This window comes from Coenobita brevimanus, chromosome 45, assembly GCF_032717465.1.
Source record: "Coenobita brevimanus isolate Jiangsu-jjx chromosome 45, ASM3271746v2, whole genome shotgun sequence".
NCBI classification, from domain to species: domain Eukaryota; kingdom Metazoa; phylum Arthropoda; class Malacostraca; order Decapoda; family Coenobitidae; genus Coenobita; species Coenobita brevimanus.
The window spans coordinates 37,052,794-37,080,590 of NC_136998.1; the positions used below are offsets into that span (position 1 = coordinate 37,052,794).

The 27,797-nt window shown below is 42.5% G+C and overlaps 1 protein-coding gene across 2 annotated transcripts in view; it reads left to right on the forward strand.

Moving 5' to 3' along the window:
- Window positions 1-27,797, forward strand: part of LOC145398414 (angiotensin-converting enzyme-like) — a 55,724-nt gene that overhangs the window by 15,371 nt on the left and 12,556 nt on the right. The window contains exons 3-9 of one of the 2 annotated variants that reach the window (XM_080271293.1): window positions 1,002-1,169; window positions 1,693-1,789; window positions 16,230-16,373; window positions 16,841-16,977; window positions 23,434-23,586; window positions 24,596-24,765; window positions 27,520-27,644. In XM_080271293.1, the coding sequence (XP_080127419.1) occupies window positions 1,002-1,169; window positions 1,693-1,789; window positions 16,230-16,373; window positions 16,841-16,977; window positions 23,434-23,586; window positions 24,596-24,765; window positions 27,520-27,644 (994 nt within the window). The remainder of the gene's footprint in view (window positions 1-1,001; window positions 1,170-1,692; window positions 1,790-16,229; window positions 16,374-16,840; window positions 16,978-23,433; window positions 23,587-24,595; window positions 24,766-27,519; window positions 27,645-27,797) is intronic. The other variant, XM_080271294.1, reaches the window with a different exon arrangement.

Consider the following 27,797-nt stretch of genomic DNA (forward strand, 5'->3'; position numbering starts at 1 on the left):
TAATAATAATAATAATAATAATAATAATAATAGAAATAATAATACTGTAATTCTTTCTTGTGCATGTTCTTGTTGTTCATCTTCTTCTTCTTCTTCCTCTTCGTCTTCTAAGAGCATATCAAACGATAATATTTTGCACTGGGAATAACTGAGTAAATGGGAACAAGGTTAAAAATAAGCTTAAAATCTATCATAGCGAAATAAATTAATAAATGCATAAATAAAGGTGTCTCAAGGTGAATGTGATCCGGTAGAGGCAAGAATAACACGTCCTCGTTGTGATAGGGTTAACGTCACCATGAAAAGTTGTGTGTGTGAGTGTGTGAATAGGGTTTGCGTGGCCAGGTGGTGTGCTTGAATGAGAGAGAGAGAGAGAGAGAATGTGTGTGTGTGTGTGTGTGTGTGTGTGTGTGTGTGTGTGTGTGTGTCAATTTTTACGTGTCGATGTATGGAAGTGTTTGCTAAGTACTCTCAAATGCAAAAATCGAATCGCCTCTCTTGCCTGTTCTTTCACCTCTAGATACATAAATGCTTAAATATTACGTGGTGGAGAAAGATGCATATTATCCCCCACCAGCAAAACTGTACACCTTAATCCACAACGTCACAGGGAGCATTATGAATCCAGCGAGAAAATAGTGAGAGGGGAACGAGTTTTTGCATCCGCTTGTACATGTATGAGTGTCGTTCTTTTAATGTACTAGACACCCATTTATATCTCTAGCTGTTACATGTATACCTGGTGCTGGAGAGGGACACCTTCACGTTGTGGCATCGATGTGACCGGGTGACTGTGCTGCCTGTTCATAGAACGTCACTATGTTCCATCCCTATGCCCCCTGCAGAAGGAGGGTAATTTCAGGCTGCAGTCCACTGAGTTCACATTCAGAAAAGCCTGGGGTTCCAACCATCACCCCCCCCCACCACCACCACCACCACTACTACTACTACTACTACTACTACTACTACTACTACTTCTACTTCTACTCCTTGTCTCCCAGGCGGCGGCGCAGCTGAAGTACGCGGCGTGGCAGAAGGAATCTTGGGGGGAGGTTAAAAATAAGTGGGAGGGTCGGTGGGAGACGCTGTCCGACCCTTTCCTCAAGCGGCAGTTCAAGTTCCTCTCCATTCTCGGTACTGCTGCTCTGCCTAAGAAGGAGCTGGAGAAAGTGAGTGTCCTAAAGCTACTCCCCTCTTTTTTTTTTTTTCCCCCGTCATTCTTTCTATCTGTCCAGAGCGAAAGTGCACTGTAGTTAGATCTTTTTTCTGTCGTTCTTTCTATCTGTCTGTCTGTCTTTATTTACGTGTCTGTATGTTTCTGTCTATCTGTTAGTGTCTCTGCCTAGAAGATGAGTCTTATAACAGTGTCCTGTTTTTCTATCTGTCTGTTTCTATCTAGTTGTTTGTCTGTTTCCATCTATCTGTCTTTCTCTCGATAGGTGAGTCTTGTAACAGTATCCAGCTCATCTAACTATGTCTGTTTGTCTGTTACTGTCTATCTGTGAATTAACACTCCCAAGGTCGGAACAACTCAATTATCTTTTCTCAACTAATGTCAGAAGCTTTCATTTAACTTAGTGAGTCACTGGAGCCATAGAGCTAATATTTTTCCTGCAGGTTAATTGAGCCATAGGAATCAGAGTTAACCCTTCCTTTTCTTCTGGTCTAACTCTGCCTCGTTTTATTTCTCAGTACAACAGTTTGGTGACCGAAATGTCGACGATCTACAGCACGGCTAAGATCTGCGACTACAAGAAACCCACCAGCTGCAAACTTGAACTGGAGCCAGGTAGGTGGTGATGCTGAAATGATGATGAGATTGCGGTTCAGATTTTCTTTGCCTTTTTATTATCTTGCTATCCCATGTAGTGGTAGTAATAGAAGTGGTTGTAGTAGTAGTAATAGCAGTAGTAGTAGTAGTAGTAGTGCGAAATACGGTTGAAATGTTGTTGTTTATGATGATGGTATATAGTCAGCCAAAAAAGTCGTGTCTTCGTTCCGGACTCCGTAAATATTCGAACAGGTAAGTCGAAGCAGCAGGGATGGCTTCACAAGTCCGGCAACTGTGTCAAACCAGACGGTGGTTGAGGTCAGTAGTTAGGGAGTATTTGGAATTTAATGAAACGCCACGGTTATGATAATATGAAACAGCATTTATTAATGATAACATGAATCTCCTTCGTGTTGCCCATCATAGATAACTGAGAGTAAGTGAGTGAGTGTGTGTGTGTGTGTGTGTGTGTGTGTGTGTGTGTGTGTGTGTGTGTGTGTGTGTGTGTGTGTCACTAACCACATATAGCTTTTAGTGAAACATTTGGCCTACCGGATAAAAAAAAAAAAAATTAGGATCGAACCCGCGTCCATATGAAGGCCTTCACTCAGGCCGCTGCATTCTTAACACTACACACATCGTCAGTCATCCATGGGTGTGTGAGGCTTATAGCATGGTATTTTGTGGTTAATGGTGTATGGTTGAGAGATGCAAGTAGTGGTGTGACAAAGGTGGGAAGGACGTGTGGTGATGGTAGTGGTAGGGTGTGTGGTGATGGAAGTGGTAGGGGGTGTGATGAAGGTATTGGTAGGATGTGTGGTGATGGCAGTGGTAGGATGTTTGGTGATGGTATTGTTAGCGTGTGTGGTGATAGTAGTGGAGGAGGGTTGGTTGGTTTGTTGGTAGGAGATGTGGATGATGGTGTGGTTGGTTGTTGGTTGTTGTTAGGGAAAATGTGTTAGTTTGTGGTTAATGTATGGTTGGAAAATGCAGGGAGTGTAACAGTGGTAGGATCGACACATGGTACGGTGAAGTGAAGGATTGTAGCCAGAGAGCTGAAATTGTTGCATGTTGTGGTTGTCAAGTGTAAAATGTGGAGGGTTGTGGTTGATAATGAATGAACAGGTGATAGATAAGGAAGGAAATGTGTTCTTTGGGACTGTGGAGGTGAATTGGTTAGTTGATATGATATTGAGGTTAAAATGTGGTTGATTGTGTATTGTGGTTGAGGTGATGAGAATGTGGCTGTTTATGGTAGTGATGTATGGTTGAGATTTGCAGGAAATAACAAAATAGGAAGGAAGGCAGGTTGAATTGTTGGTTGGCTGGCGGGAAGATGCATGTGGTTGATGGTGTAGTATATTGTGTAACATTGTAGGCAGTGTATGGTCAGTAATGGATGGTTCGAATGTGAAGGAAGTGTGAATAAGATAGGAAGTGCGGTGATGACAGGGGTGGGAGGCTGGTTGATTGGTGGGATATTGTAGTTTATTCTTTACGTATTGTTTTTGCGTGGGTGGAAGTGTGGTAAATTACGGCTAAATGTCCGTAATAAGGAGATGCAGGAAATGTGACGAGGATAGGAAGCCAGTGTGGGGGTGGGAGTGGTGGAGGTTGGTGGAGAGGAAGTAGTGGTTGTGAATTTTGTTGTGATCAGGATATTGTGGTTACGTTGGAGTGTAGTATTGTCGCTGTTTTACGCTGTTTTTTTTCTTGATTGTAGCGTTTTGTTTATTTTTTCCATTGTTTTGGCTGTGTGTTTCATTTGGTTAGTTACCCCCCCCTCTCTGTCTGTCTGTCTGTCTGTCTCTCTGTCTCTCTGTCTCTGTCTCTGTCTGTCTCTCTCTCTCTCTGTCTCTGTCTCTCTCTCTCTCTCTCTCTCTCTCTCTCTCTCTCTCTCTCTCTCTCATTACAGGTACATGCAATGTGGTGATGAACTGGCCCCTTTTTTTTCTTTCTCTCTCTCTCTCTCTCACACACACACACACACACACACACACACACACACACACACACACACACACACACACACACACACACACACCGTACAACGGGACATGGGTGGGGCAGGAAGGGGAAACTATGTACTTCCCTTCACACCCCTTTCATGCAATCCCCACTCCCCAACTTTCACTCTTTCCTTTCCTGTCCCTTCCCCTCCCATTTCCCCTCTGTGTCCATCCCTTTCCCTCCCCTCTTTTCCTCCATACCTCTCTTTCGCTTCCTTCATCCTTTCCCTCCTCTCTCCATACCCCTCCCGTTTCCAGCCCTTCTCTCCATACCATCACCTTTTCCCCCTTCCTTCCCCTCCCTAGTGTCTCTTCATGCCTTCACCCATCCTTCCATACCCTTTCGTCTCATCGCTTTTTCCTCCTTCCAGTCCTTCCTGCTTTAATCCTTCCACCTATCTCCCCTTTTCCCATCCTTTCTCTCCTCTCATTTCATCCCTTCCCTTCTCTACTTCCCATCTCTTCTTTTTTCATTTCTTCTCTCCTCAGTTTCCTTCTAACCTCAGTCTCATTTCTCTACTTATTTCCTTCCTACTTCGCTTCACCTCTTCCCCTCCTTTCTCCTCCCCTCGTCTCCTTTCGTATCCTTCCTACTTTCCCCCCCTTCCCCTCCTCCTATCCTCTCGTTTACTTCTTGCTCTCCCCCGCCCTTTTCCCCTTACTACTCTACCCTCCCCTCCCAGGTGAATGCCAAGTACAGTGCTGGTTTTTGTAGGCATCCGTCTTGGAGTTAGAAAGTTGGCTTGTTTGGATCGTGGTCTTCTGTGGAGAGGAGGAGGAGGAGGAGGAGGAGGAGGAGGAGAAGGAAGAGGAGAGGCGAAGAACAGAAAGAGGAGGAAGATCATAGGAGGGGAGGAGGAGAGAAGAGAAGAGTAGAAAGGAGAAGTAATCGAGGAGAGAGGAAAAAACTGAGGAGAGGAAACTAAAAGAGATAACGTTGATTTCATGTGTGCGGTGTGTCGGGGAGAGAATGTGGAGATTGCCAGGCTTGAAAGGATTGAACTTACTGGTGAGTCTCTTGAGTGTGTGAAAGACTTTTGTTATTTGGGAGGAAAGTTATGTGCTAGAGGTGTGACTGGAGCTAGCTCTGTGGCTAGAGTGAGGAGTAGTTGGAAGAAGTTCAGGGAGCTGTTGCCTCTCCTGACACTGAGAGGGCTCTCCCTCCGTGCTAAGGGATCTTTGTGTGCGGCATGTGTTAGGAGTGTAATGGGCAGTAAAGGAAGAGGAAATTCACAGGCTCAAACGTACAGAAATGACAATGATTAGGTGAAAGTGCAGGGCGTCCCTGAGTGCGAGGCCTGGGGGGACTAGGTTTACGATGGAAGAGTTGAGAGGTAGGATGGGACTGGAGTGTATTGGTGTTGTGACGAGGAGAGGTAGATTGAGATGGTTTGGGCATGTGAAGAGGATGGGGGATGATAATTGGGTGCAGAAAGTGAGATGTGTTAATGTTAGGGGTAGGGTAGTGAGAGGTGGACCGAAAAAGACCTGAGACGAGGTCATTGAGTGTGACCTCAGAATAAGGGACTGAATAGGGAAACTGCCAGAGATCGAGCAGCATGGAGAGCCGCCATCAAGTGACCAAGGCCGACGCATGCAAGCATGTTGGAGCCTTCAAAAACGAAACGATGAGGGAGCAGAGGTAAGGAGGGGAATTAATAGGAGAGAGAGAGAGAGAGAGAGAGAGAGAGAGAGAGAGAGAGAGAGAGAGAGAGAGAGAAACTGAGCCTGGAGGAGGAAAAGAAAAGGAAGAAAGGTATAATTTTTCCCTCCTGGTCCATTGTTGAGGGAGTGATTAGGGAGGCGGTCTCCAAGGGGGCTTTTAAAGTAATTATGAATTCCGGTTTGTGGGGAAGAAGGAGAGAGAGAGAGAGAGAGAGAGAGAGAGAGAGAGTGTGTGTGTGTGTGTGTGTGTGTGTAATACTAATTTCAGACCATTAGTGTTGGGTAGAGCTGTAGGATCTAGTATGGTTAATAGATAAAGCTCAAATGTAGGTGGTTGCGGGCTGTGGTTGTACGTATAATTTGGGGTGTAGGTGTGGCGGTAGTTGTGGAATGGGTGTGGGTGTGGGTTGGTATGTATCGTGGGTGTACAAGTAGCGGCAAGGTGTGGATGTACTTGTAGGCTGGTGTGGGTAGTGAGTTTAAATATATGTTTGTGTATAATTATGGACGGGTTAGACGTGTGGTTGTAGGCTGTTGTGGATGGTTGTGTGTAGTTGGTATATTCTCGGGTGTTGGTGTAGCGGCGGTTGTTAGTGGGTAGGCATTAGGCAACACAATTACACCACTTTTTTACTTTTTTTTATTTTTTTAAAGAAAAAGAAGGTCGAAGTGTAGATGAGTTAGACCAGACTAGGAAAACTTCTCTGAGGCTCGGTTTTTCGTGTTGCTCACTTTCTCTCACCTTTCTTTAGTTTTCACCTTTATCCTTCTTTCTTACTTTCTCTTGTGACTGGTTTATTCTTATTTTGCCTGCTTTCATTCTCTGTCTGTCTGTCTGTCTCTCTGTCTCTCTGTCTCTCTCTCTCTCTCTCTCTCTCTCTCTCTCTCTCTCTCTCTCATTCTCCTTTTCAGTTTCTTCTCTGGGTTTTCCTCTTTTCAGTTTCGTCTCCCTTCTTCAGCCATCTCTCGAACTCTTCCCTTCTCCACCTCCCTCCCCCTCCCTCCTCCCCTCTCTCCCCTCGTGACCTTTCCCACAATAGGTCACTGGCGTCGCACTGTTGCCCGAGGTCAGGTCATACACGCAATCCCTCACCACCTTCACCTTTTACTCCTCTTGTTGGGTTCTTTTATTTTTCCATTTTAATATTTTTTCCTCCTTTGTGTTGGGTTATTTTTCTCATATTTACCTGTTTATTATTATTATTATTATTATTATTATTATTAAGAGCAGCAGCATCGTCATCATCAAGCAGTCATTCATTATCGTCAGTCAATCATCATCATTATATTATTATTATTATTATTATTATTCGATCCAGCGTTGATGTTAGGTCGTTTTGGTCTTTTCGTTTAAGCTTATTTCTTAGTTTGTCTTAATTTGCCCGCACCCAAGAAAAGGTTTTTGGTGGGTCACTTTTTTTAGATATATATATTTGGCCATGTATATTTTTCCACATCTCTTTTGGTCATTTTTTTTTTTTTTTTTAATCGGTGGTTTTAATATATTTTACCCTCGTCCTTGGTCACTTCCCTTCTTTCTTTCTTTCTTTCCATCTTTTTCTTTCTTCCTTCCTTCTATCCTTCTTCCTTATTTTCCCCTCTTTCTTTCCATTTCTTTCTTCCTTCCATTCTTCTTTCCTTTCTTTCTGGTAGTTTCAGCAATTTTCCCCTTAAACTGTCTGAGAGTTCGTGTTACGTCATTTCGGTAATTTCGTTTGATTTTGTAAAGTTTGTTTTAATTAGACCCTCTTTTTAAAAAATCTTGTTAGGCTACTTTCGCCTTGTTAGGAAATTTTTATATTTTTCTTCCTTGGAGCTAGGTCGATTTTTTTTTTTTTTTTTTTTGCACACTTGGGTGCCACAGTGATAGGTATGAATATTCTCTCTCTCTCTCTCTCTCTCTCTCTCTCTCTCTCTCGTGTGTGTCGAAACTGTTAATATCATGTAATTCTGAACAGGTTGTATATTCTTTTTGTAATCATCGACCCTGTAATTATTCCTGTGTCGAATTTAATGGAAAGGAAAAAAATAATAATTCACCACCTGAAAGTGTTAGGCAACGATGAAGTGTAAAATATAAAATGTCGATATTGATAATTTTCATGGTTTTGGTATAAATCGTCTTTAAAACAGATAAATATCGTGTAAAAATAGCACTGAAATAATACGAAATACTCGATGAACAGTGTTATGCTTCGTCTTAGCAGTAAAGTACCATAACCAAGATCGTCCATGATTACACACTGAGAAATTGCTTATTTTCTTTATGTGTGGCTAAATCGAAACATTGCATTGTTCAGCAGGTACTTGTTATCATGTTAAATCTGTTTTCGTGTGTTTTTTACCTATTCGCACCTTTTATCTGTTTTATATGCGATTTATGCTGATGTTACAAAAAGTATCATTGTTGACATATTCAGCCTCCTTGTAGCCCATAACTCGCCAGTTTGAGAGTTACTACTTTTTCACCCAGAGAGAGAGAGAGAGAGAGAGAGAGAGAGAGAGAGAGAGAGAGAGTTTTTATACTGTGCCCAGACTATGATGCGGTGCTGTGTCATTTGTTACAGATACCTACACGATTTTCCAACAATAGGTGATTTAGTCAGGGTTGTATTCTGCGCTTATGTGTGTGTGTGTGTGTGTGTGTGTGTGTGTGTGTGTGTGTGTGTGTGTGTGTGTGAGAGAGAGAGAGAGAGAGAGAGAGAGAGAGAGAGAGAGAGAGACCCACGATCAAAATTCAGAACAGAACCAATACCTGGTCAGAATTACGAGTATATGATTAGACAGCTTCAATACTAGTAAACACACACACACACACACACACACACACACACACACACACACACACACACACACACACACACACACACACACACACACACACACACACACCAAGACTGCAATAGACATAAATAATACATGTTCTTTTCTACTTTACCTGCTGACCCCCTGTTAGCTTGGAGTAGCGAGGAAGTTCTCTCTCTCTCTCTCTCTCTCTCTCTCTCTCTCTCTCTCTCTCTCTCTCTTTCTCTTCTTCTCCTCCTCCTCCTCCTCTCGACCATCTTTACATTTCCACGTCCCATCCTCTCCTCCCATCATTCCTTCTCGCTAGGTCCCTTTTCCTCCCCCTTTCCGTCCCTTTCCTTCTCTTCCTCCTTTTTTTTCCCTTTTCCCTTCCCTTCTTCCCGTTCTCATCCCATTTCACTCTCCACCTTTCTTTACCTCCTCTCTCTTCTCTTCCCCCTCTCCCCTTCCTCCTCCTTACCCATCTTCCCCCTCTCCCCCACTTCCATGCTGCTTCCCCCTCCTCTCCTTCCTTCTCCCTCTTCAGGTACTGGTAGAGATCCAGTGTCCCCATTTTATCCCCCACCCCATCTCCCCCTCCTCTTCCCCTTCCCTTCCCCCTCCCCATCCATCACATCACTTTCTCCCTGCATATACTGTACATTGCTCAAGTCTCTTCTCTCTCTCATCCGCCCTAGGCTTTCTTATTTTCCTACCGATTTTCCATCTCCATTCCCCTTCCCCCCTCATCTTTCTTCTTTCCCCTCATCTTTCCTCTTCCCCCTCATCATTCCTCAACCCCCTCATCTTTCTTCTGCCCCCTTATCTTTCCTCTGCCCCCTCATCTCTCCACTTCCCCCACATCTTTCTTCTTCCCCCACATCCTCCCTCTTCCTCCACATCTTTCCTATTCACCCTCATCTTTCCTCCTCCTTTCCTCTTCCCCTTCCCTCTTCCCTTCCCACGTTCCCCTTCCCTCTCCTTTCACCATTTTTCTCCTTTTTCTGTTAACTTTTCCTTTCCCTTTCCATTTTTCTGTTCCTTCTCCCCCATTCTCCTTCCCTCTTATTTTTTCCCTCTCTCTTCCCTCTCCCTCTATCCTCTCAGCTTCACTCACTGTGTTCCATCCTTTCCTTGCATCACACATTGTTCTGTAAATTTTAACTCTCCCTATCCTCCTCTTTCCCCTCCCCCTCCCTCTTCCTTTCACCCTCCCCTCCCCCTCACCATCCCTTTCCCCTCACCTTCTTCCCCTCTTTCCCCTTTCCTCTTCCCCTTCCCTCCTCCTCTGCCTTTTTTCTCCCAATCTCGCCCATTCATTGCTTCATCCTTTCCTTCTACCACTTAATACTGTACCACACTTCATCTTCCCTCTACCTCTCCTCCCCTCCCATCTACTTCCCTTCCCATCCACCTCCCATCCCCTTGCCCTCCCCTCCCCTCTGCCTTTCCTTCCCGCTTTTCTACATCCCCTTCCCTCCCCTCCTCTCCCCCCCTCCCTCCACCTTTTCTGTCCCCTCCCCTCCACCTTTCCTCTCCTCCTCTCTCCTCCCCTCCACCATCTTCTCCCCTCCCCTCCCCTCCCTTCAACCTCCCCTCCCCTCCCCTCCCCTCCCCTCCCCTCCCCTCCCCTCATCTCCTCTCCTCAACCACCTCTTCCCTCCCCCACCTCCCCCCTCCTCACATCCCTTCACCTTACCTCACTTCGTTTCACATCATTACCCTCTTTAACATCCCTCGTCTCGTATTCTCCACCCTCTTCTCCCCTCGCCTCGTCTCATTTCGACTCTCTCCTCGTCTCATCTCGACTCTCTCCTCGTCCCATCTCGACTCTCTCCTCGTCTCGTCATCTCCACCCTCGTCTCTCCTCTCCTCTTCTTGTGTCGTCATCACTCTCGTCTCTCGTCTCCTCGTCTCTCGCTCTCACATTACATACAAGTGTCCTGTACAGGTGTTTGAACATATGTAGGTTACACCCACTTCGTACTACACACACACACACACACACACACACACACACACACACAGCTGATTAGCCCGTCGTACACACACACGAACGCACACAGCTGATTAACCCGTCGTACACACACACACACACACACACACACACACACACACACACACACACACACACACACACACACACAGCTGATTAACCCGTCGTACACACACACGAACGCACACAGCTGATTAACCCGTCGTACACACACACACACACACACACACACACACACACACACACACACACACACACACACACACACACACACACACACACACACACACACACACACACACAGCTGATTAACCCGTCGAACACACACACACACACACACACACACACACACACACACACACACACACACACACACACACACACACACACACACACACACACACACACACACACGTACGTCTGCCACGCTCTTAATCATTCAAATTAACTCAGATACATGTGGAATCAGATGACATATATATCATTGTTTAAATAGTAAGAATATATATTACCTTAAACACTGTCATCACCAGCATCATGGCCCATAATATTATAGGGTATGGAAACTCTTTAGCACCTATTCCTCAGCGATTTATTTTTGGATGTGACTAGTTAACATCCTCTTGTACGCTGTTTATGCAAAGTATAGCGATATTGGAAGGATTTATGTAACTCAGAAGTATACAGTACAGTCTAATTAGCAGAATAAACTACTTAAGAAAAGGTGTTCGGGAGCTTCCTTGCCCTACGTGAATACCCACCTTGTCTTCATTATTACTGACAATAGTTCGTTCACCTTAACGTGGCCCAGATTTTCGTCCTTTTGCACCTCATGGCCTGTAGCCCAGTGGTAGATTAAGACAAGACTATGGTCCTAAATCCATTGCCACGGCACATCTTCATGACTAGCATCATATTCAGATGTTAATGTATTGTTACGACTCAATATTCAAGATGGAGAGGGGTCAATTTTAGGCCAAGATAGAGTAAAAGGGGTATATATAATCTTATGTCTGTTATTATGGGTTACACTTCCTTCACCTTAACTTGAAAATTTTTATTCCTTTGCAACCTATACCCTGTAGCTCAGTGATAGAAAAAGACTTATTTGTGTGTGTGTGTGTGTGTGTGTGTGTGTGTGTGTGTGTGTGTGTGTGTGTGTGTGATGATTAGTGCTGGTGGAGGTGGGAGGTCATTTAACCCTTTGCCTGAGAATACATTAAACTTTACAATGGCTTGTGTCGGAGGAATTTACTGTGCCAAATAAACACAGGGGCAGCAGAAGTGTAAATAACTAAGACAAATATCGGTTTAGTGAGAGAGAGAGAGAGAGAGAGAGAGAGAGCTTTGGGCATTCTTCTTGCTTACGAGAGGCTTTTATTTAGGTCATGGAAACTTATTGCAGCTAAAAGATTAGGACTGCTTAAGGAGGAAGTAGTTGGGGAGAGAGAGAGAGAGAGAGAGAGAGAGAGAGAGAGAGAGAGAGAGAGAGAGAGAGAGAGAGAGTAAAGCGTGATAAGGAAGAATTTCAAAAAGGTGAAAAAACAGTAGGAAAGATAAAGAACGTAAAAGATTTAGTACAGCAGATTTGGAGGAGGTAGGAAGGATGGACAAATATAGGTGCATAATTTTACAAAGAAGAAATTGGGAGAAGGAAAAACTAACAGGGAGAGGGAGTGAATGACGAGAGAAGGGACTAGGGAGGAAGAGAGAAGAAAACTAAGAGATGAGAGGGAGAAGGAACGAAAGAAGGATGAACAGGGAGAGGGAGGATAGGAAGAAGGGAGGAATTGTCGATGGGAGAGAGAGAGAGAGAGAGAGAAGGATCAAAAGAAGTGAGAGAAAGAAGAAGGGTGAAGGAAAGAAGGGAGAAGGTAGGTTGAGGGAGGAAGAGGAGTGACAAAAGAAGAGGGACTGAATAGGAAGGCGAGGGAAGTGGAGTGAAGGAAAGAGGGAAGGAAGAAAGGAACGGGAGAAGATTGGTTGATGGGGGGAGATAATGACGAAGGGGGAGGGGAAGAGAGGGGGAATGGGGAAGAGGAGGAGAGGGGGGGATGTTTGAAAATGTGTGCAGTTGAAGAAAGAGCTTGGTATTGGGGATGGTAAGTAGGGGAGGAGGGTGGGGGAAAGCAGAAATGAATAGGGGGGATATGAAAAGGTTGCAGAGAGAGAAGGGAGGGGGGAAGGTGGAGGGGGGGAAGCAAAAGAGGATGAGGCAGCGGAGTTTAGAGAAAGCAAGGAGTAGGTCAGGGAGAGAGAGAGAGAGAGAGAGAGAGAGAGAGTTGTAGTTGTAATAGTAATAATAATAATAATAGTAACAGTAGTAGTATAGTAGTAGTAGTAATATAATAGGATGGAAGTGGTGATGAAGAAAAGGAAAACAGAGCAGGATTGATGATAGTAAATGGGATGGCGATTAAAATGGTCGTAATGGTTGCAACGTGAAGAGACGGAAGGAAGGAGGGCAAAAAGAGCGAGAAAACGATGATGATAATGAAGATAATTACCCAGATGGAGATGCTGTTGATGGTGAAGATGGTAGAAAGGACGATAGGAGTAAAATGGAAACTAATCAACTGAGAAGAAAGGAAAGAATTGTGGGAATGGAAGAATGAGAAAGGAATAGGTAGGGAAATGTTAAGACAATACTGTATAGTAGTAAGGAAAAAATAAGAAAGTTAAGAAAGATAGATGATAAAAAAGGATATAAAATAAAGTGAAGATGAAGGACGGCACAGCGTCAGATGAGGTGAGTGAGGAGAAAGGGGGAAGAGAGGTGGCATAAATGCAGAAAAGCAGAGAGAATTTGGTAGGGTCTTGAGAGATACTAGCAGAGACGAGAGGAGAGGATATGATGAAAGTTGGAGAGACAAGAGAAAATTCAGGGAAGAAGAAAAGAGGCATTTGAAAGGCGAAGTTATACGAGAAGACAAATGAGACGGAGGAAACTGGATGGACTTTAGAGAAGAGAGGAAAGACGAGGTGGAGGAGGAGGAAAAAGAAGAGATAAGAGAGAGGGAAGGCGAGGAGGAGGAGGAGGAGGAACAAGAAGAGATAAGAGAGAGGAAAGGCGAGGAGACCGGGTGAACTTTTGAGAAGGGAGGAAAGAGGATAAGGAGGATAACTAAGAGGTAAGAGAGAGGAGAGTTGAAGGAAGGTGAAAGAGGTGTGCTGGGTAGGTAGTGGTCTTTAAGTAGGGCATCAAGGGTCAATCCAGGCATAATGGATGAGAGAGAGAGAGAGAGAGAGAGAGAGAGAGAGAGAATGATGAAACGTGTAGGAAAGGTGAGTGAGGTAAAGGAGATGAATCCAAGAAGAAAAAAGAAAGATAAAATAAGAATGAAGTAAGGGCGAGAGGGGAAAGATGACCTAGGAAATATGAGAAGAGTGAGAAGAAGGCGAAGAGAGAAGTGAGTAAGGTAAGAGAAAATAGAGGAGATAGACAGAAGAAAAGAAAACAGGAGAAGACAGAGAAGGGGCGAGCTGAGATATAGGCAGAGAAAGGAATAGTAGAGGAATGGAATGAATGAATAGAAAAGGGAGGAAAGGAGAGGAGGATGAGGAAAAGAGAAGAGAAGAGGCGAGGTCGAGAGGTATAAAGAGAAGAGAAAAGATGAGAGAAGAGAAGAGAGAGGAAGTGAGAGGAGAGGAGAGAGAATTGAGGGTGAGATGTACGCAGGGTAGGTAGTGGTGGAGGAGTAGGTGAGGTAACGCACAAAGGGGTTAATCCATGCATAGAATTTAGCCATAACTATTCGATCGTTTCATAATGTTTAAGATTCGAGGTTCACTTTGTGTGTGTGTGTGTGTGTGTGTGTGTGTGTGTGTGTGTGTGTGTGTGTGTGTGTGTGTCTCTCTCTCTCTCTCTCTCTCTCTCTTTTCAATCTTTCTGCTGCTATTCGTTTGCAAAAGAAGGGGGAAGGAAGGGGAGAGGGAAGGAGAGGAGAGGAGGGGTACAAAGCAAAAGGGGAAGGGGAGGAAGGGGTGGTGGAATGAGAGAACACCTAGTTATCTTTCTTTTATGTTGAGAGAGAGAGAGAGAGAGAGAGAGAGAGAGAGAGAGAGAGAGAGAGAGAGAGAGAGAGAGAGAGAGAGAGTGTTGGATAAATGTTTGGAGGAAGATTGTATGGGTGGTAGGGTGCAGGAGTGTTGTGGAGGGAGAGAGAGGTGAGGGAATGTTGTGGAGGGAGTGGTGGAGGAATGTCGAGGGGGGGGAGGGGGAGGTGTGATGGGAGGTGGAGGAGTGTTGTGGGGTGATAGGGGGGAGGCGGGGTGATGGAGTGTAGGAATGTTGTTGCGGGGAGGGGAGGTGGAGGAAGGTTGGTGGTGGATAGTGAGAGGAGCAAGGTAGTGGAGAGGAGGGAGTCATGGTGAAGGAGTCAGGTGGTGGAGAGATTGTGGGAAGCGTGTTGGAGAAGGAGATGGAGAATTTTATATAACTACTTGTATGTGTATTCCATCCCATCCCATCCCATATTTTCACCAGTCTCTATCCTCGTTCTCTCACTTCATCTCCATGTGGTCTGTCCCCTTTATATATACATTGGAAGTACAGATAACAGGAGGCATATTGGCACATGAGTAGGTTATCAAAAAAGATCCAACAACAGCAGATTACAAGAAAATAGATGTATTTAACTCCTATTGAAGCTTTATTGCTACCTGTAAACCTGATTTACCAGTTCCACCAAAGTTTCATTTCCAGATACAGTATTGAATTTACAGTATTTTAGAATGTGTCCCCTGGTTTATAGTGAGGATTACCTGTAGCCTGATGAAAAAATATATAAATGCTGTTCAGTGTGGAGTTATAATTTTTTGCTTCCCCTTACCCCCTTTTGTTTTTTTACTCTGGGTATTGCTTAATGACATGTTTTTGTTTATAGGTGTCGGAAATTATCGTTCGGGGGATCGAAAATCTGTGGAAGTATGGGTGGGTTTCTCTATCTGTCTGTCTGTCTGTCTGTCTGTCTGTCTGTCTCTCTCTCTCTCTCTCTCTCTCTCTCTCTCTCTCTCTCTCTCTCAGTTAATATTATGATCAGACCACTTTTAGAAAGCCTTTAGAGATCTGTATGGTCTGTGTAACTCGTCCAGCCAGTGTCTCTTAAGCTGCATAAAATTGTCCCTGTTTACCTTTACCTTCTCTGGTGTGCTGTCAAGTGACACCAGCGACCATGGAGTGCCAGTCTAAAGAAAAAATAAATAAATAGAAAAAATAAAAAATAAAGAAAAAAGTGTCAGGGTCTACAGGTGTCTAAGGTACACAGTAGGAAAGGAAATTGAGGTGACTGAGATGTGAAAGTAGAAGTTATACCAGTCCACCACAAGGATCCAGAAGTTACCCAGTCTTTCCCCTAACCCCACTCTCCCCTCACTCCTTCTGCCCTCTTCCCTCACCCTTCCATCCCTTTCATCCACCCCTACTCCCCTTTCCATATCTCTGTCTTTATTCTTTCCCCTCACCTTACCTCATCCTTCTCCCTTTGTCTTTTATCCTTCTTCTGTCTTCTTTCTCTCCCTCTCCCCTGACCTAACCTCTCATGTTGAGTGTAATCTGGATCCAGGTGCACAACTTTCCCCTCACGCCTTTTTCACCTCACCCCTTCTCCCCTTCCTTGTCACCTCTTCATCCCCCTGCCCTCTCACATCACTCTTCATTCCTCACTTAATCCCTCCCTTCTCTTGTCATCACTCTCTACCCATTTTTCCTCTCCCTTCCCACCTTCCCTTACCGTATTGCTCTCGCTTTTTTTTCTTTTCTTTTTTTCTTTAAGGTGGTGGTAGAAGAGTGTGTGAGGATGGAGATATTAGGTGATGAAGATATGTGAATGTGAAATGATGGGGATATGAATGAGTTGGTAGAAAAGAGTGAAGTGTGAAGCAAGGAGGGGAAGCATGAGGTGCAATGGAGAAATGTGGAAGTTGATGTCTGTAGCTATATTGTAAATGAATTAGGGTGTTGGTTCATATGACATTACCCTAAAGAAGTGTCCATGCCCCACAGACTTAACAAGGATCCTGCGTACCAGCCGGGACTATGGTGAGCTGCAGCATGTGTGGAAAATGTGGCGCTATGCATCAGGTCGCCGTGTCAGGGACCACTACAAGCTCTTTGTCAGGCTGGCCAACAAGGCTGCCCAGCTCAATGGTATGTGCCTAGTATGTCCTCTGCTGTGCTTCTGTCATATTTGCCTGTCTAGCTTGGATGAAAAATTGTTTGCGTGAAAATAAAGTGCTTATGCCTAGATACTGCTAGGTACAATTGCAGACATAAACACTGGTTTACTACTTTATTTTTAATAATGAGACAATATCTAATGGTTTTCAGGACAGGATAATACAATTCACAGATCATCAAACTTTTCAGAGTACAGTAGAGTGTAAGAGTTTCCTAACTGATTAACTAAAGAGTTGAATGATAATATTGTCCTCAGCTGGACTTACTGCCATATTCCTTGACATCAAAATAGGTACAGTATACAGTATGATGCTCAGAAAGTGCAAGTAATTTCATATCCTGATAATGACATAAAGCAAGTGGTAGAACTATGATGGTGAGCTTTGTAGCACAGACCATAAATTTACTGTACTAATATAGTCTGTTATTTTTTTCAGGGTTTGAGAACATGGGTGACATGTGGCTGTATCCCTATGAGTCTGAAACTTTCCGTGAAGATTTGGCTCATCTCTGGGATCAGCTGCGACCCCTTTACCAACAGCTGCACGCTTACGTCAGAAGGAAGCTGCGCGAGGTAAATCAACAGTATTTCTAGCATCAAGAAGATTAACACTGTCTGGCCTCTGTGACTCACCCTCAGCTAAATAAAACTGAATGTATTACAGTAGTTGGAATAGAATGCTAGAATTGTCATGATAGTGAGGGGGTTAATGATGACATTATTAACACCCTGACTCCAGTGATTTGCCCTCAGCTTACAATTTAACAGGGGTTTAGCCATTACAGTTTTTCATGAGAAAAAGAGAGGTTTTCCCATATTTGACTGTAGAAATATTATAATGGAATCAATTGAGTCCATATTATTTAGCTTTAAATTCAGTTATTATTATCTTTGTGCTTGGATGTAAAGTTTATCAATACCTTTCTCACCTGTGATATACATGATCTCAATAAATGTATAGTTCATGCCATGAATCACCCCTCCAGTATGATTATGCATTTTTAATTTTATGGTTGCTGTTTGTGAACAATTTTATTTGGGCTGAGAGAGATTTTAAGGATGCAGAAGAAGGATATCATCACAAGGTTGCAATGATATAACTGAAAGGTGGAGCTGCTGAGTCATACAGTCATCCAACAGTTCCCTCCCTGTCCCTGAAAAAACGAGGATGGTGGACTGCTGGAGCAGGGCAGCTTCAGCCTGCAGTCCACAGGGTTCACATTTCAGATGAACCAGGGGCTATAACTACTACTAATACTACTGACGCCTGGTGGTAGAAGTCTTGAGATGGAACGTGCTGTGGCCTACACATCCTGGTTCAAGTTTCATAGGTGGCTAGAGATTTTTCTGTAATTTAAATGCTGCCAGGGGTATAGGTAGGTCTCCTACCCTTAAATGTTCAGGAATACAGTACTGTATAGTTGCCTGGCCTCAAGCCCCCTATGCTCCAACGGGGGCAAAGGGATTGTCAGGTCCAGGTTCCATTTCAAAGATTGTTTTCTTTCAACTGGATTGATTATAATTGTATGGCCTACATTTTCCCCTTCCATACAAAAGATATCCCCAAAGCTGAATCAAATCATCTGAAGGGAACAAGAATAAATTCGTAATATGAGTACATGTCACCAGATCAACCCCCTTCCCTCTGATGACATCATCCATCCATCCATCATCCAATCCAACGTTGCCCCATGAGGAGCGTAGGAGCCCTGGGCTAGGCAAATTGGTCCTGACATTTATGATGAGAGTGACCAGCCTCACTCATCCCTGAGTGGCATTACGTGAGTAATAACCCTAACCATCCCTTGGATATAAACCTTCACCAGCTCAATCGGTTTGAAGCGCCGTAATTACCCACCAAACAACCAGGCACCATAATTTGTTTATATGGTTACCACCCAGGATAGTTAATGGTTCCCTGATGTACAGGAAACCATTCGGCTTGTCACTCATGTGTTGAGTCACCCACAGGCAGAATATAGAGAAAAGAATGAAGGACAGAAAGACAAAAGAGGGAGTGTAAAGTCACCTGTAGGCAGAAGGACGTGGAAAAAATGAAATAAAGAAAGAGACGTTGAAAGAATGGAGTAATGAAAGATAGAAGAGGAAGGATACAGTATTTTATTCCTGGTACTGCCATATGATTTTATCCAACTGAGGAAAGGATCTGTAGTTGTGATGGGTTTAATGAAGGCTATATCTAACCCCTCTTGCCAAAAAAAAAAAATCCTCTAACATTAACAAAAGTCATCTGGTAATAGCAAGAACAAAATGAAAAATATATAATCAAACTGGAGAAGTTAAGCAAAATCTAACTACAGTAGGCAGGTGGTACCTAAACCTGGTAATATACCGGTATGCACAGTTGAGAGCTGCAAGCATTAATTAACCTTCTATTGCTAATTTCTGATCTTGACTGTCATTATCCTCTTTGTAAATTTACAGTAATCATGTTTCTTATGTTTCCCAACAGTCATTATGTGTTTTTGGCTGTAAATAATGAATGTTTGTTAACATTTTATTGCTACTGATTTTTCCTTATTGTCATATTTTAGTGTCTTACAAAAGTTTACATTAATCAGTGCTTATACAGTAGAAGTCCGATTTTTCGGCATCTATGGGACCAGGCAAGTGCCGAAATATCAAAATTGCTGAATTATCGAAAACCCTACCCACTCAGTACCTTATATGTTTCGGTGAACATTATCATCATTACTTATATCATTACAAATGTGTTTGGAGAGAGTACTGTATACTGTTTGATACTGTACAATACTGTAATGAATACAGTACTATACTGTACATGAATATGAAAAATAAAGAAATTAGTGAACATACTGTATATAAATGTAATGGTACAGTAGGCCTACAAGTTCACATGCACTTACCTAAACTTATAGTAGGTTCCTTATTTACATATGTACAATAGAAGGGGTTGATTGGAGTCTGCTACTGCTGGAAGAAGTCCCCAGCACACTCGAATAGTAATTTCAGAGGTATTTCAGTACGAAGTTCACAAAGCACACAGAAGAATCAAGAGAAGTCGGCAGCAGCACGGCAACAACTCGGAAGAATGGCGGAAGAATGGCGAAACAGATTCTCTTTCCCATGCTAGACTCACTACATGTTTGTCCTCTCTTTATGCTATAGGAGAAAGAGCTAGCCTCTGAGCTTCATGGCAGTGGTAGACTCGTTCCATCACTTTCACTATCTCACTCACTAAGGCGGGTAAAGGCGGGTAGCTAGCTGGCGAGCCTCATGGAGAATTTCAAGACTGATGAAAAAAATCGGAGAATCTGCCGAACGATCGGAGATTTTCGTAAATGGGACTATTTCTCAAAACTGCCGAAATGTCAGATTTGCCGGGGAATTGGATGCCGAAATATTGGACTTTTACTGTATGTCTTTCTTGCCACCACTACAACCATTTTCTTGCTGGAAATATGAAATTATATATTGTTTTTAGAAATGCAAGTTTTGAAGTGTAATAAAAACAAAATGAGTGGGCTGATATTGCATTTACTGTGATATTTATTGAAATATCCTGTGTAAAATATTAAAGTCAATCAATCAATCAATCATTTCCTGTGGCACCCTCGGGGATGCATAGGGCCTCGATGAACTCACACCACCACATCCTATCTTGTGCTAACTCCTCAAGATCTCCCCAACACTCATCTCCAGCTTCCCGTCTCATTGTCCTCACCCACGTCTCTTTTGGCCTTCCTCTACCTCTCCTACCAAGTGCCACCCACCCTGGTGTACCTCGTACTATTCCCTATCTCCTATACACATGTCCTAGCCACTTCCATCGTGAGAATCTAACATATTCATCGATTGGCTGCACTCCCGTTATTTCTCTAATTCTACTATTTGGTATCCTTTCCCACCACTTAACTCCTAATATTCTTCTAAGTGCTTTATTTTCAAACACCAAGAATTTATTCTCCATAGTCACTGTGCTGTACCAAGACCCGTGTCCATAAATTAAGATACTCCTAACCATTACCTTATAAAGTTTGATTTTTGTATGCACAGAAAAATTGTTATTATTCCAAATATTTTTAAGCATTCCCATTGCCTGATTAGCCTTCTTTAACCTTTCCTCGAATTCAAAGTTCAAAGAACCATCCTTGGCTAAATAAGTACCTAAATATTTAAACCTATCAACTTGCTTTACAACCATACCTCCAATTACACATTCCTGCGCATTTTCCATATTCATATTGATTATTTCAGTTTTTCCACAATTAATAACCAAACCCACCTTGCGACCTTCACTCGCCAAACAGTCCAACACTCTCTGCATCTCTTCTGGCCCATCACAAATCAAAACTATATCATCTGCATAATCTAAATCCAAAAGTTTCCTGTTCTCTCCCCAAAGTATACCTGCACCGGTTTCTGTTCCAACGCGTTTCATAATGTAATCAATGACCAATATAAATAGTAAAGGCGATAGAACACCACCTTGAATTACTCCGGACTTGACTTCAAACGAATCACTCAGACAACCATCAACCATCACTTTACAAAATGTATCCTCATGCATGTTCATAATGACCCTCACAAACTCCTCTGGTATTCCATAATGTCTCATGATCTTCCCCATAGTCTCTCTCAAAACACTATCAAAAGCCTTTTCAAAATCAACAAAACAAAGACTTAACGGTACTCTCATTTCATTAACTTGCTGCATCAAATGCCTAACTATAAAGATATGATCATTGCAACCACGTCCCTTTCTAAAACCAGCCTGTTCATCCCTGAGAATACCCTCAACCACCGGCTCCAACCTGTTTAACAACACTCTACTGAAAACTTTCAAAGCTATCGGTGACAAAGAGATTCCCCTCCAATTACCACATTCACTCAGGTCTCCCTTCTTCGGAACTTTAACAATTACACCATTCTTCCAAACTGATGGTAGTAACCCCATATCTTATTGAATAGCTTGGTCAAGATCATTATTAATCTATCCCCCTCCACTTTAAACATTTCCGAAATAAACCATCCTCCCTGGTGCCTTATTATTCTTTAAATGTTTTAATGCTTTCACCACTTCTGCAAGCCTCAACTCTCCTGTATCTATATTTAAATCTTCCTGAGCAGACGGTATATCCTCTTCTGGTGGTATTGGTCTATTAAGAACTGTCTCAAAATGCTCTTTCCATCTATTTTTAATATCTCCATCTTTGGTCAATAAATTTCCTTCCCCTGTCTCTAACTGGTATTTCCTTGCGTTTACCTGCATTACCACTCAGTTCTCTAATCGATTCATATGCTATTCTTTGACTCTGTCCATCATTTTTGTTTATTAAGATTTCAGTCTCTGCAACCTTTTCATCCACACATCTTCTTTTATCTCTCCTAGCTAACCTTCTTACTTCTGAATTCAAACTCCAGTACGCAGCTCTTGCTAATTCAATCTCTTGTTCATCAACGCATTGCATCTCACTCCTCAATTTAGCCTCACCTCTCTTTTTTATCATATCCCACGTTTCCTCTGACATCCATTTCTTTCTCCTGAATCTATGTCTCCTTCCAATCGTACATTCAGCAGTCTCATGCAAAACTTTGTTCGCATCCTCCCACATCTCATCTACACTTCTCTCCCCCTCTTCCAACGTTTCCAACACCAAAAACCTATTTCTGCATTCTAATCTGAATTCCTCCTTTTCTTCTCCTTCCCTTCTAAGCTTAACAATATCGTATCTACCAATACCAGATTTTTCCTTCTTCTGATTTTTAAGTTTAAACCTTATTTTTGCAATGCTGAGTTGATGGTCACTACCAATATCCGCTCCCCGTTTAACATGAACATCTAGCAGAGAACTTCTATGCCTCCTACTGATAGCGATGTGATCAATCCCATGAAAGCTGTATTAAAGTGCTGAATAGTAAAACTCAGCATCACCACAGTATAGACTTATATTCTTATTATTTGTCACATTGGACTAATTTGAATGGTGTGTGAATGAGTGTTTGGAACACTGCAATCATGTTGCCCCTTTCTCTTTCTTTTTTCTTGGGAAGGCAGATCCAGCTTTTCCAGCCTCTCTCTGTATGACAGACCTGCCAGGCTAGGGACCATCTTGGTTGCTGTTCTTTGTTTTCTCTCAATCTTGTTTATATATTTCTTTTTGTGTGGGGACCACACTAGTGTCGCATATTCCAACCTGGGGCGGATCATGGCCACTATCAATTTTTTCATCATCTCCTCATCCATGTAATGAAATGCTGCTCTTATGTTAGTCAGGAGATAATACGTCTCTCTAACTATCTTGATAATGTGTTTTTCTGGTGTGTGTGTGTGTGTGTGTGTGTGTGTGTGTGTGTGTGTGTGTGTGTGTGTGTGTGTGTGTGTGTGTGTGTGTAAAATTGTAGACCATATGTTTTAGGTAGAGCTGTAGGGTCTAGTATGGTTAACAGATAAAGCTCAAATGTGGGTGGTTGTAGGCTGTGGTTGTAAGTATAATTTGGGATGTAGGTGTGGCTGTAGTTGTGAAAAAGGTGTGGGTGTGGTTGTGAGCTGGTATGTGTTGTGGTTGTAAGAGTAGCAGCAAGGTGTGGATGTAGTTGTAGGCTGGTGTGGGTAGTGAATTTAAGTATACTGTATGTTTGTGTGTAATTATGGATGGGTTGTGTTGTACCTACTGGAAGATCCCATGAAAGCTGTAAATAAGTATTTTAGCTTTTTTTTTCATTTTTTTCTTGTGTTCAGCTCCGGACATGAGGTTGATAGTCCATTCTCTGAGGCCCAGCAGTCCCGTGTCATCGCATGTCACCACTTTGGCACTAATACCCACCATCCATGTTGAATACATGCTAGGGCAGTCTCATTCAAAACTGATGACATGGGATTAGCAGGTAGTGATGTGGAAGATAAATAAAGCCTGTTTTAATGAAATTCAAGTATTGTACTGTAGGCTAATCCAGCTGTTCCCTGCCCCAGCTTTTGACTGAACTCGTACAATTATGAACAACAAACCACTTTTCTAACCACATGACCATTATGTCTTTGTGCAGCAATATGGTGAAGAGTATGTGACCCATCGTGGACCCATTCCGGCACACCTCTTGGGCAACATGTGGTCGCAGTCATGGAGTGAAATATACCAGCTGGCCATACCCTACCCTGACAAAACATCAGTTGATGTCACACCTCAGATGATTGAGCAGGTGAGCACATTTTCCACTATACAGTGCTTGTTTTACACTAACTTTGCCCAGATTTTTGTTTTTCTGTGAGTTAAAGTATTTCATTTAGTGTGAGGATAAAATAAGACAATACAAAGACTCAACAATCTTTTCATAGCACATTTTCTTGACTAGTGTCATATTCTTGAGCTAATATATTGTCATAACTGGGCATTGAAGATGGAGAGATGCCAGTTTTAGGCCAAGCTAGAGTAAAAGCACTATACTAGTGGCTAGACTCTGTGGATCGTGATGGTCTTGCACAGATATTACCCCCAAGCAGTGACTGGAGATTTTTGGATCATGCAATGCCATCAAGGGAAAGAGGTCCCTAGCTTTTGATTGGGAGAACGGTTAGGATGATAGTGATTTAATAAACTGAAATGAAACGTTACAAATGAATCACTAGTCTGGCCGAGATTCAATCTCAGGACCTTGTGCTCCAAATGAGTGCACATTACCACTGAGCCAGACAAAGAACTCGCCATTTGCTTACGGGCAATGCGGGCAAATATAGACCCCCATTACACCCCTCTTTTCCCCCTGTGGTGATTAATTTGGTGAGTATTGAACGCACTTGGTAGCGTAGCATTGGAGGACAAGGATGCTGTCAGCAATCCAAGGAGCAACATCAAATTGCCAACCAAGCCTCGCCTCACATCCCACACCGCTGCCAGTGAATATAATAACTGAGATGAAACTTAACAAATTAATCACTCTGTCTTGGCCGGGATTCAAACTCAGGCCACCACACTCCAAACACTCACACATTACCACAGAGCCAAACAGAGGATCCTCCCTTTGCCTGCAGGCAACACTGGCATTGTAAGACCCCATTACAGTGACGATAACGACAGAGTTATCGGATAGATACCTTGCCTATGACTCTGTGTATATGATACTTGAGATTCTCTTGGATGATGGTGATGATGATGATGATCATGTATAATGTACTTGGTGACAGTGGATTACCACGTCTTCTATATTTCAGGGGTACACTCCACGGAAAATGTTTGAAATGTCAGAGGAGTTCTTTGCGTCGCTAAACCTGACTCGTATGCCCCAAGAATTCTGGGAACATAGTATCATTGAGAAGCCTCAGGGCCGTGAGCTTGTTTGTCATGCATCTGCCTGGGACTTCTGTAATGGCCGCGACTTCAGGTGGGTAATTTACTGTTGATTTTTTTTATTTTTATTGTACAGTTTATTAGCTTCAAAGTATCTAAGAAATGTGCTCTCTCTCCGATCATATGTTACTGTATCTGAATCTCATCCAACATTGCATAATATTCAGTAGTGTGTACTTGACTGTATAGTATATTTATTACTAAGTAAATAAAGGTAGAATATTAATTAGAAGGATAATTATGCAACAGAATTATCATTATTTCTTAATATTTACTTCATCTCTCTCAGCATGCATAAATACAGTAACTGAACAGAAATCAGACCTGTTATACATGTAATAGTTACTTGCATTCATATTTTTTCACAGTTTGCCTTTTTTTTTTTTTTTTTTAATTTATAGAACCAGTGCACCAATCAAACTATTGTTTGGAGTTCAGGGGACTTCATTTTCTAATTGCACCTATTGAAGCACTTCTTGGAGTTCTTGAGACTTTACTTTCTGTCACCATTCATTCATTCTTAGCATTTCTCTGGATATGTGCATTGTGCCAGTATTGTACCCTGCATTGTTTCCCAGTGTTATCGATGTTAGTAAGTTCTTCCAAACTCTTGTATCATACTGTATTCTGTTTTTTTCCTGACAGTCATTCAGTTTCACATGTACCACTCCTCTTCTCTTTCTTGAATGCATGTGATTTTCTTGTACTTCTCTCTCTCTCTCTCTTTTTTTTTTTTTTCTAGCTAACTTTCATTCTCAGTCACATATACCATACCTAAGCTCTTTCTTGTTCATGTGATTTTCTTGTACTCATTGAACTCCTATAGTCTGATGTCCTACCAGAGCTGAATGCAGTATAATTGTCTAGCATTGACCAGTGTTAAATATAAAATGTTCTCAGGGGTTAAACATTATATCTTTCCGTATAGTTTTTCAAAGTTTATCCAGCTACTTCTTCAGTTTTAATTTCCGTATTTGCCTTAATTTACCTGTGCCTTCTTAAACCTCATTTTAACCATTTTAATCATTAGTGAACTTCCTTCATGCCAGAGTAAGCCTTTTCTTGGGTTCTTGTATGCCTTTTTTTTTTTTTCTTAAATAATTCTTTAGCTTCAAGCACTCATGCCTTTTTTAACCTTTATTCAGGCTCTTCAAACCTTCAGCATCAATTATGCCTTTCTTACTTATGTAAATAATTTCCTACCAGTTTAACCTTTTGAATCTGATGATGTATTTTATATTTTAGTCTTGTTATCTGTATGATTTTGTTCAACATAGACTTTCTGAACAAGAGGGGTTACTTAGTCAATGGCATTCATTGAATTCTTCATTGTTAGAGGTCTGTCTTTATGCTGAATGAAATTGTTGAATGGTAGCAAAAATTACAAAAAATAAAAATAAAATAAATAATAATAATAAGTAGATTGAATGCTGTGAAGAGTATGTATGATGGTGCAAAGGCTGCAGTGCGTGTGGATGGTGAACTACGTGAATTTTTCTCTTTGAAAGTTGGGTTGAAACAGGGATGTGTCATGTCTCCATGGTTGTTCAATCTGTACATGGATGGGGTAATAAAAGAGGTACAAGGTAGGGTAGTGGATGTTGGAGTGGCCTTGGTGAGAGAGGATAGTGTTTGGAAACTCCCTGTACTGTTGTTTGCAGATGATACTGTGTTGTTGAGTGAAGACGAAGGGGAGCTGCAAGGCTTGGTGGATGAGTTTGGGAGAGTGTGTAAGAAACGGAATCTAAATGTGAATGTAGGGAAGAGTAAAGTGATGGTCTTTGAGAGAGGTGAAGTTAGTGAATGTACAGCGAGGTTGGATGGTGAGGAATTGGAAAGTGTGAGTACGTTTAAGTACTTGGGTAGTGTGATGAGTAAGGATGGAGGTTTGGAGGGTGAAGTGCTTGAAAGGGTACAGGAGGGAAGTAAGGTTGCTGGTTCTTTGAAAGCAGTGATAAGAAACAGGGAAGTGAGCATGGAAGTGAAAAAGTCACTACATGACAGTATTGTGATACCAACTCTAACTTATGGAAGTGAAGCTTGGACATTGTTGGAAGGACACAAGTCAAGAGTGAGAGCAGTGGAAATGAGTTATTTAAGAGGAGCCTGTGGAGTCACATGGAGAGACAGGCTGATGAATGAGGATATAAAGGAGCGTTGTGGTGTGGATGTGGATGTGATAGGAAGTGTTATGAGGAACACACTGAGGTGGTTTGGCCATGTGGAGAGAATGGAGGATGAAAGACTGACAAAGAGAGTGTATGTGAGTGAGGTGGAGGGGGGAAGAGGGAGGGGGAGGCTGAGGATGAGATGGAGGGATGGGGTGGAGAGGTATATGAGAGAGGGGGGCGTGAGTTGGAAGCAGGGCAGTGAAATGGCGAGGGACAGGGCAACTTGGAGGCGATTTGTTTGTGGCCACCCCAACTGGGATTGAGGCGTCTGGCAATAGATAGATAGATAGATTGAAGGGCTTAGGTTAATAAGTAATGTCTTACCAAGTTAACGCATACTCAGGCTTTATTTAGTACCATTTCTGCCTTCCACTCAGAGAATCAGAGTAGTCTTGTTATTAATGCATTACCAGTTTGAGCCTTGTTCAAGTTTTTCCTAGTACCATCTCTTTCTTCCACTAAAAGAATTGGGGTCTTTAATTTTTACCAGTTCAAATTATTCAAGCTTCACTGGGTACCATATCTAGCTTCCACTCAAAGGATCAGGATCATAATTTCTTATAATTTTGAACCTTATTCAAGCTTTATCCAGTATCATTTCTACCTTCTACTCAAAGAATCAAGCAGTGTACAGATGTGACGATGAATGACTTGATCACAGTGCATCATGAGATGGGCCACATTGAGTACTTTCTGCAGTACAAGCACCTACCGTTAATATTCCGAGAGGGTGCTAACCCAGGTGAGGCCAAGAGGGCAGTTAATATTCTCCATGGCATGTGGTTGTGGTACAGCATTGTGGAGGGGATTGAGTTTTTCAGCAATAATTTACAACTGTATCTCTGTGTTACCTAAGTCTCTTTTCTTAAGCTAATAGAAAACTGGATTGCTATTA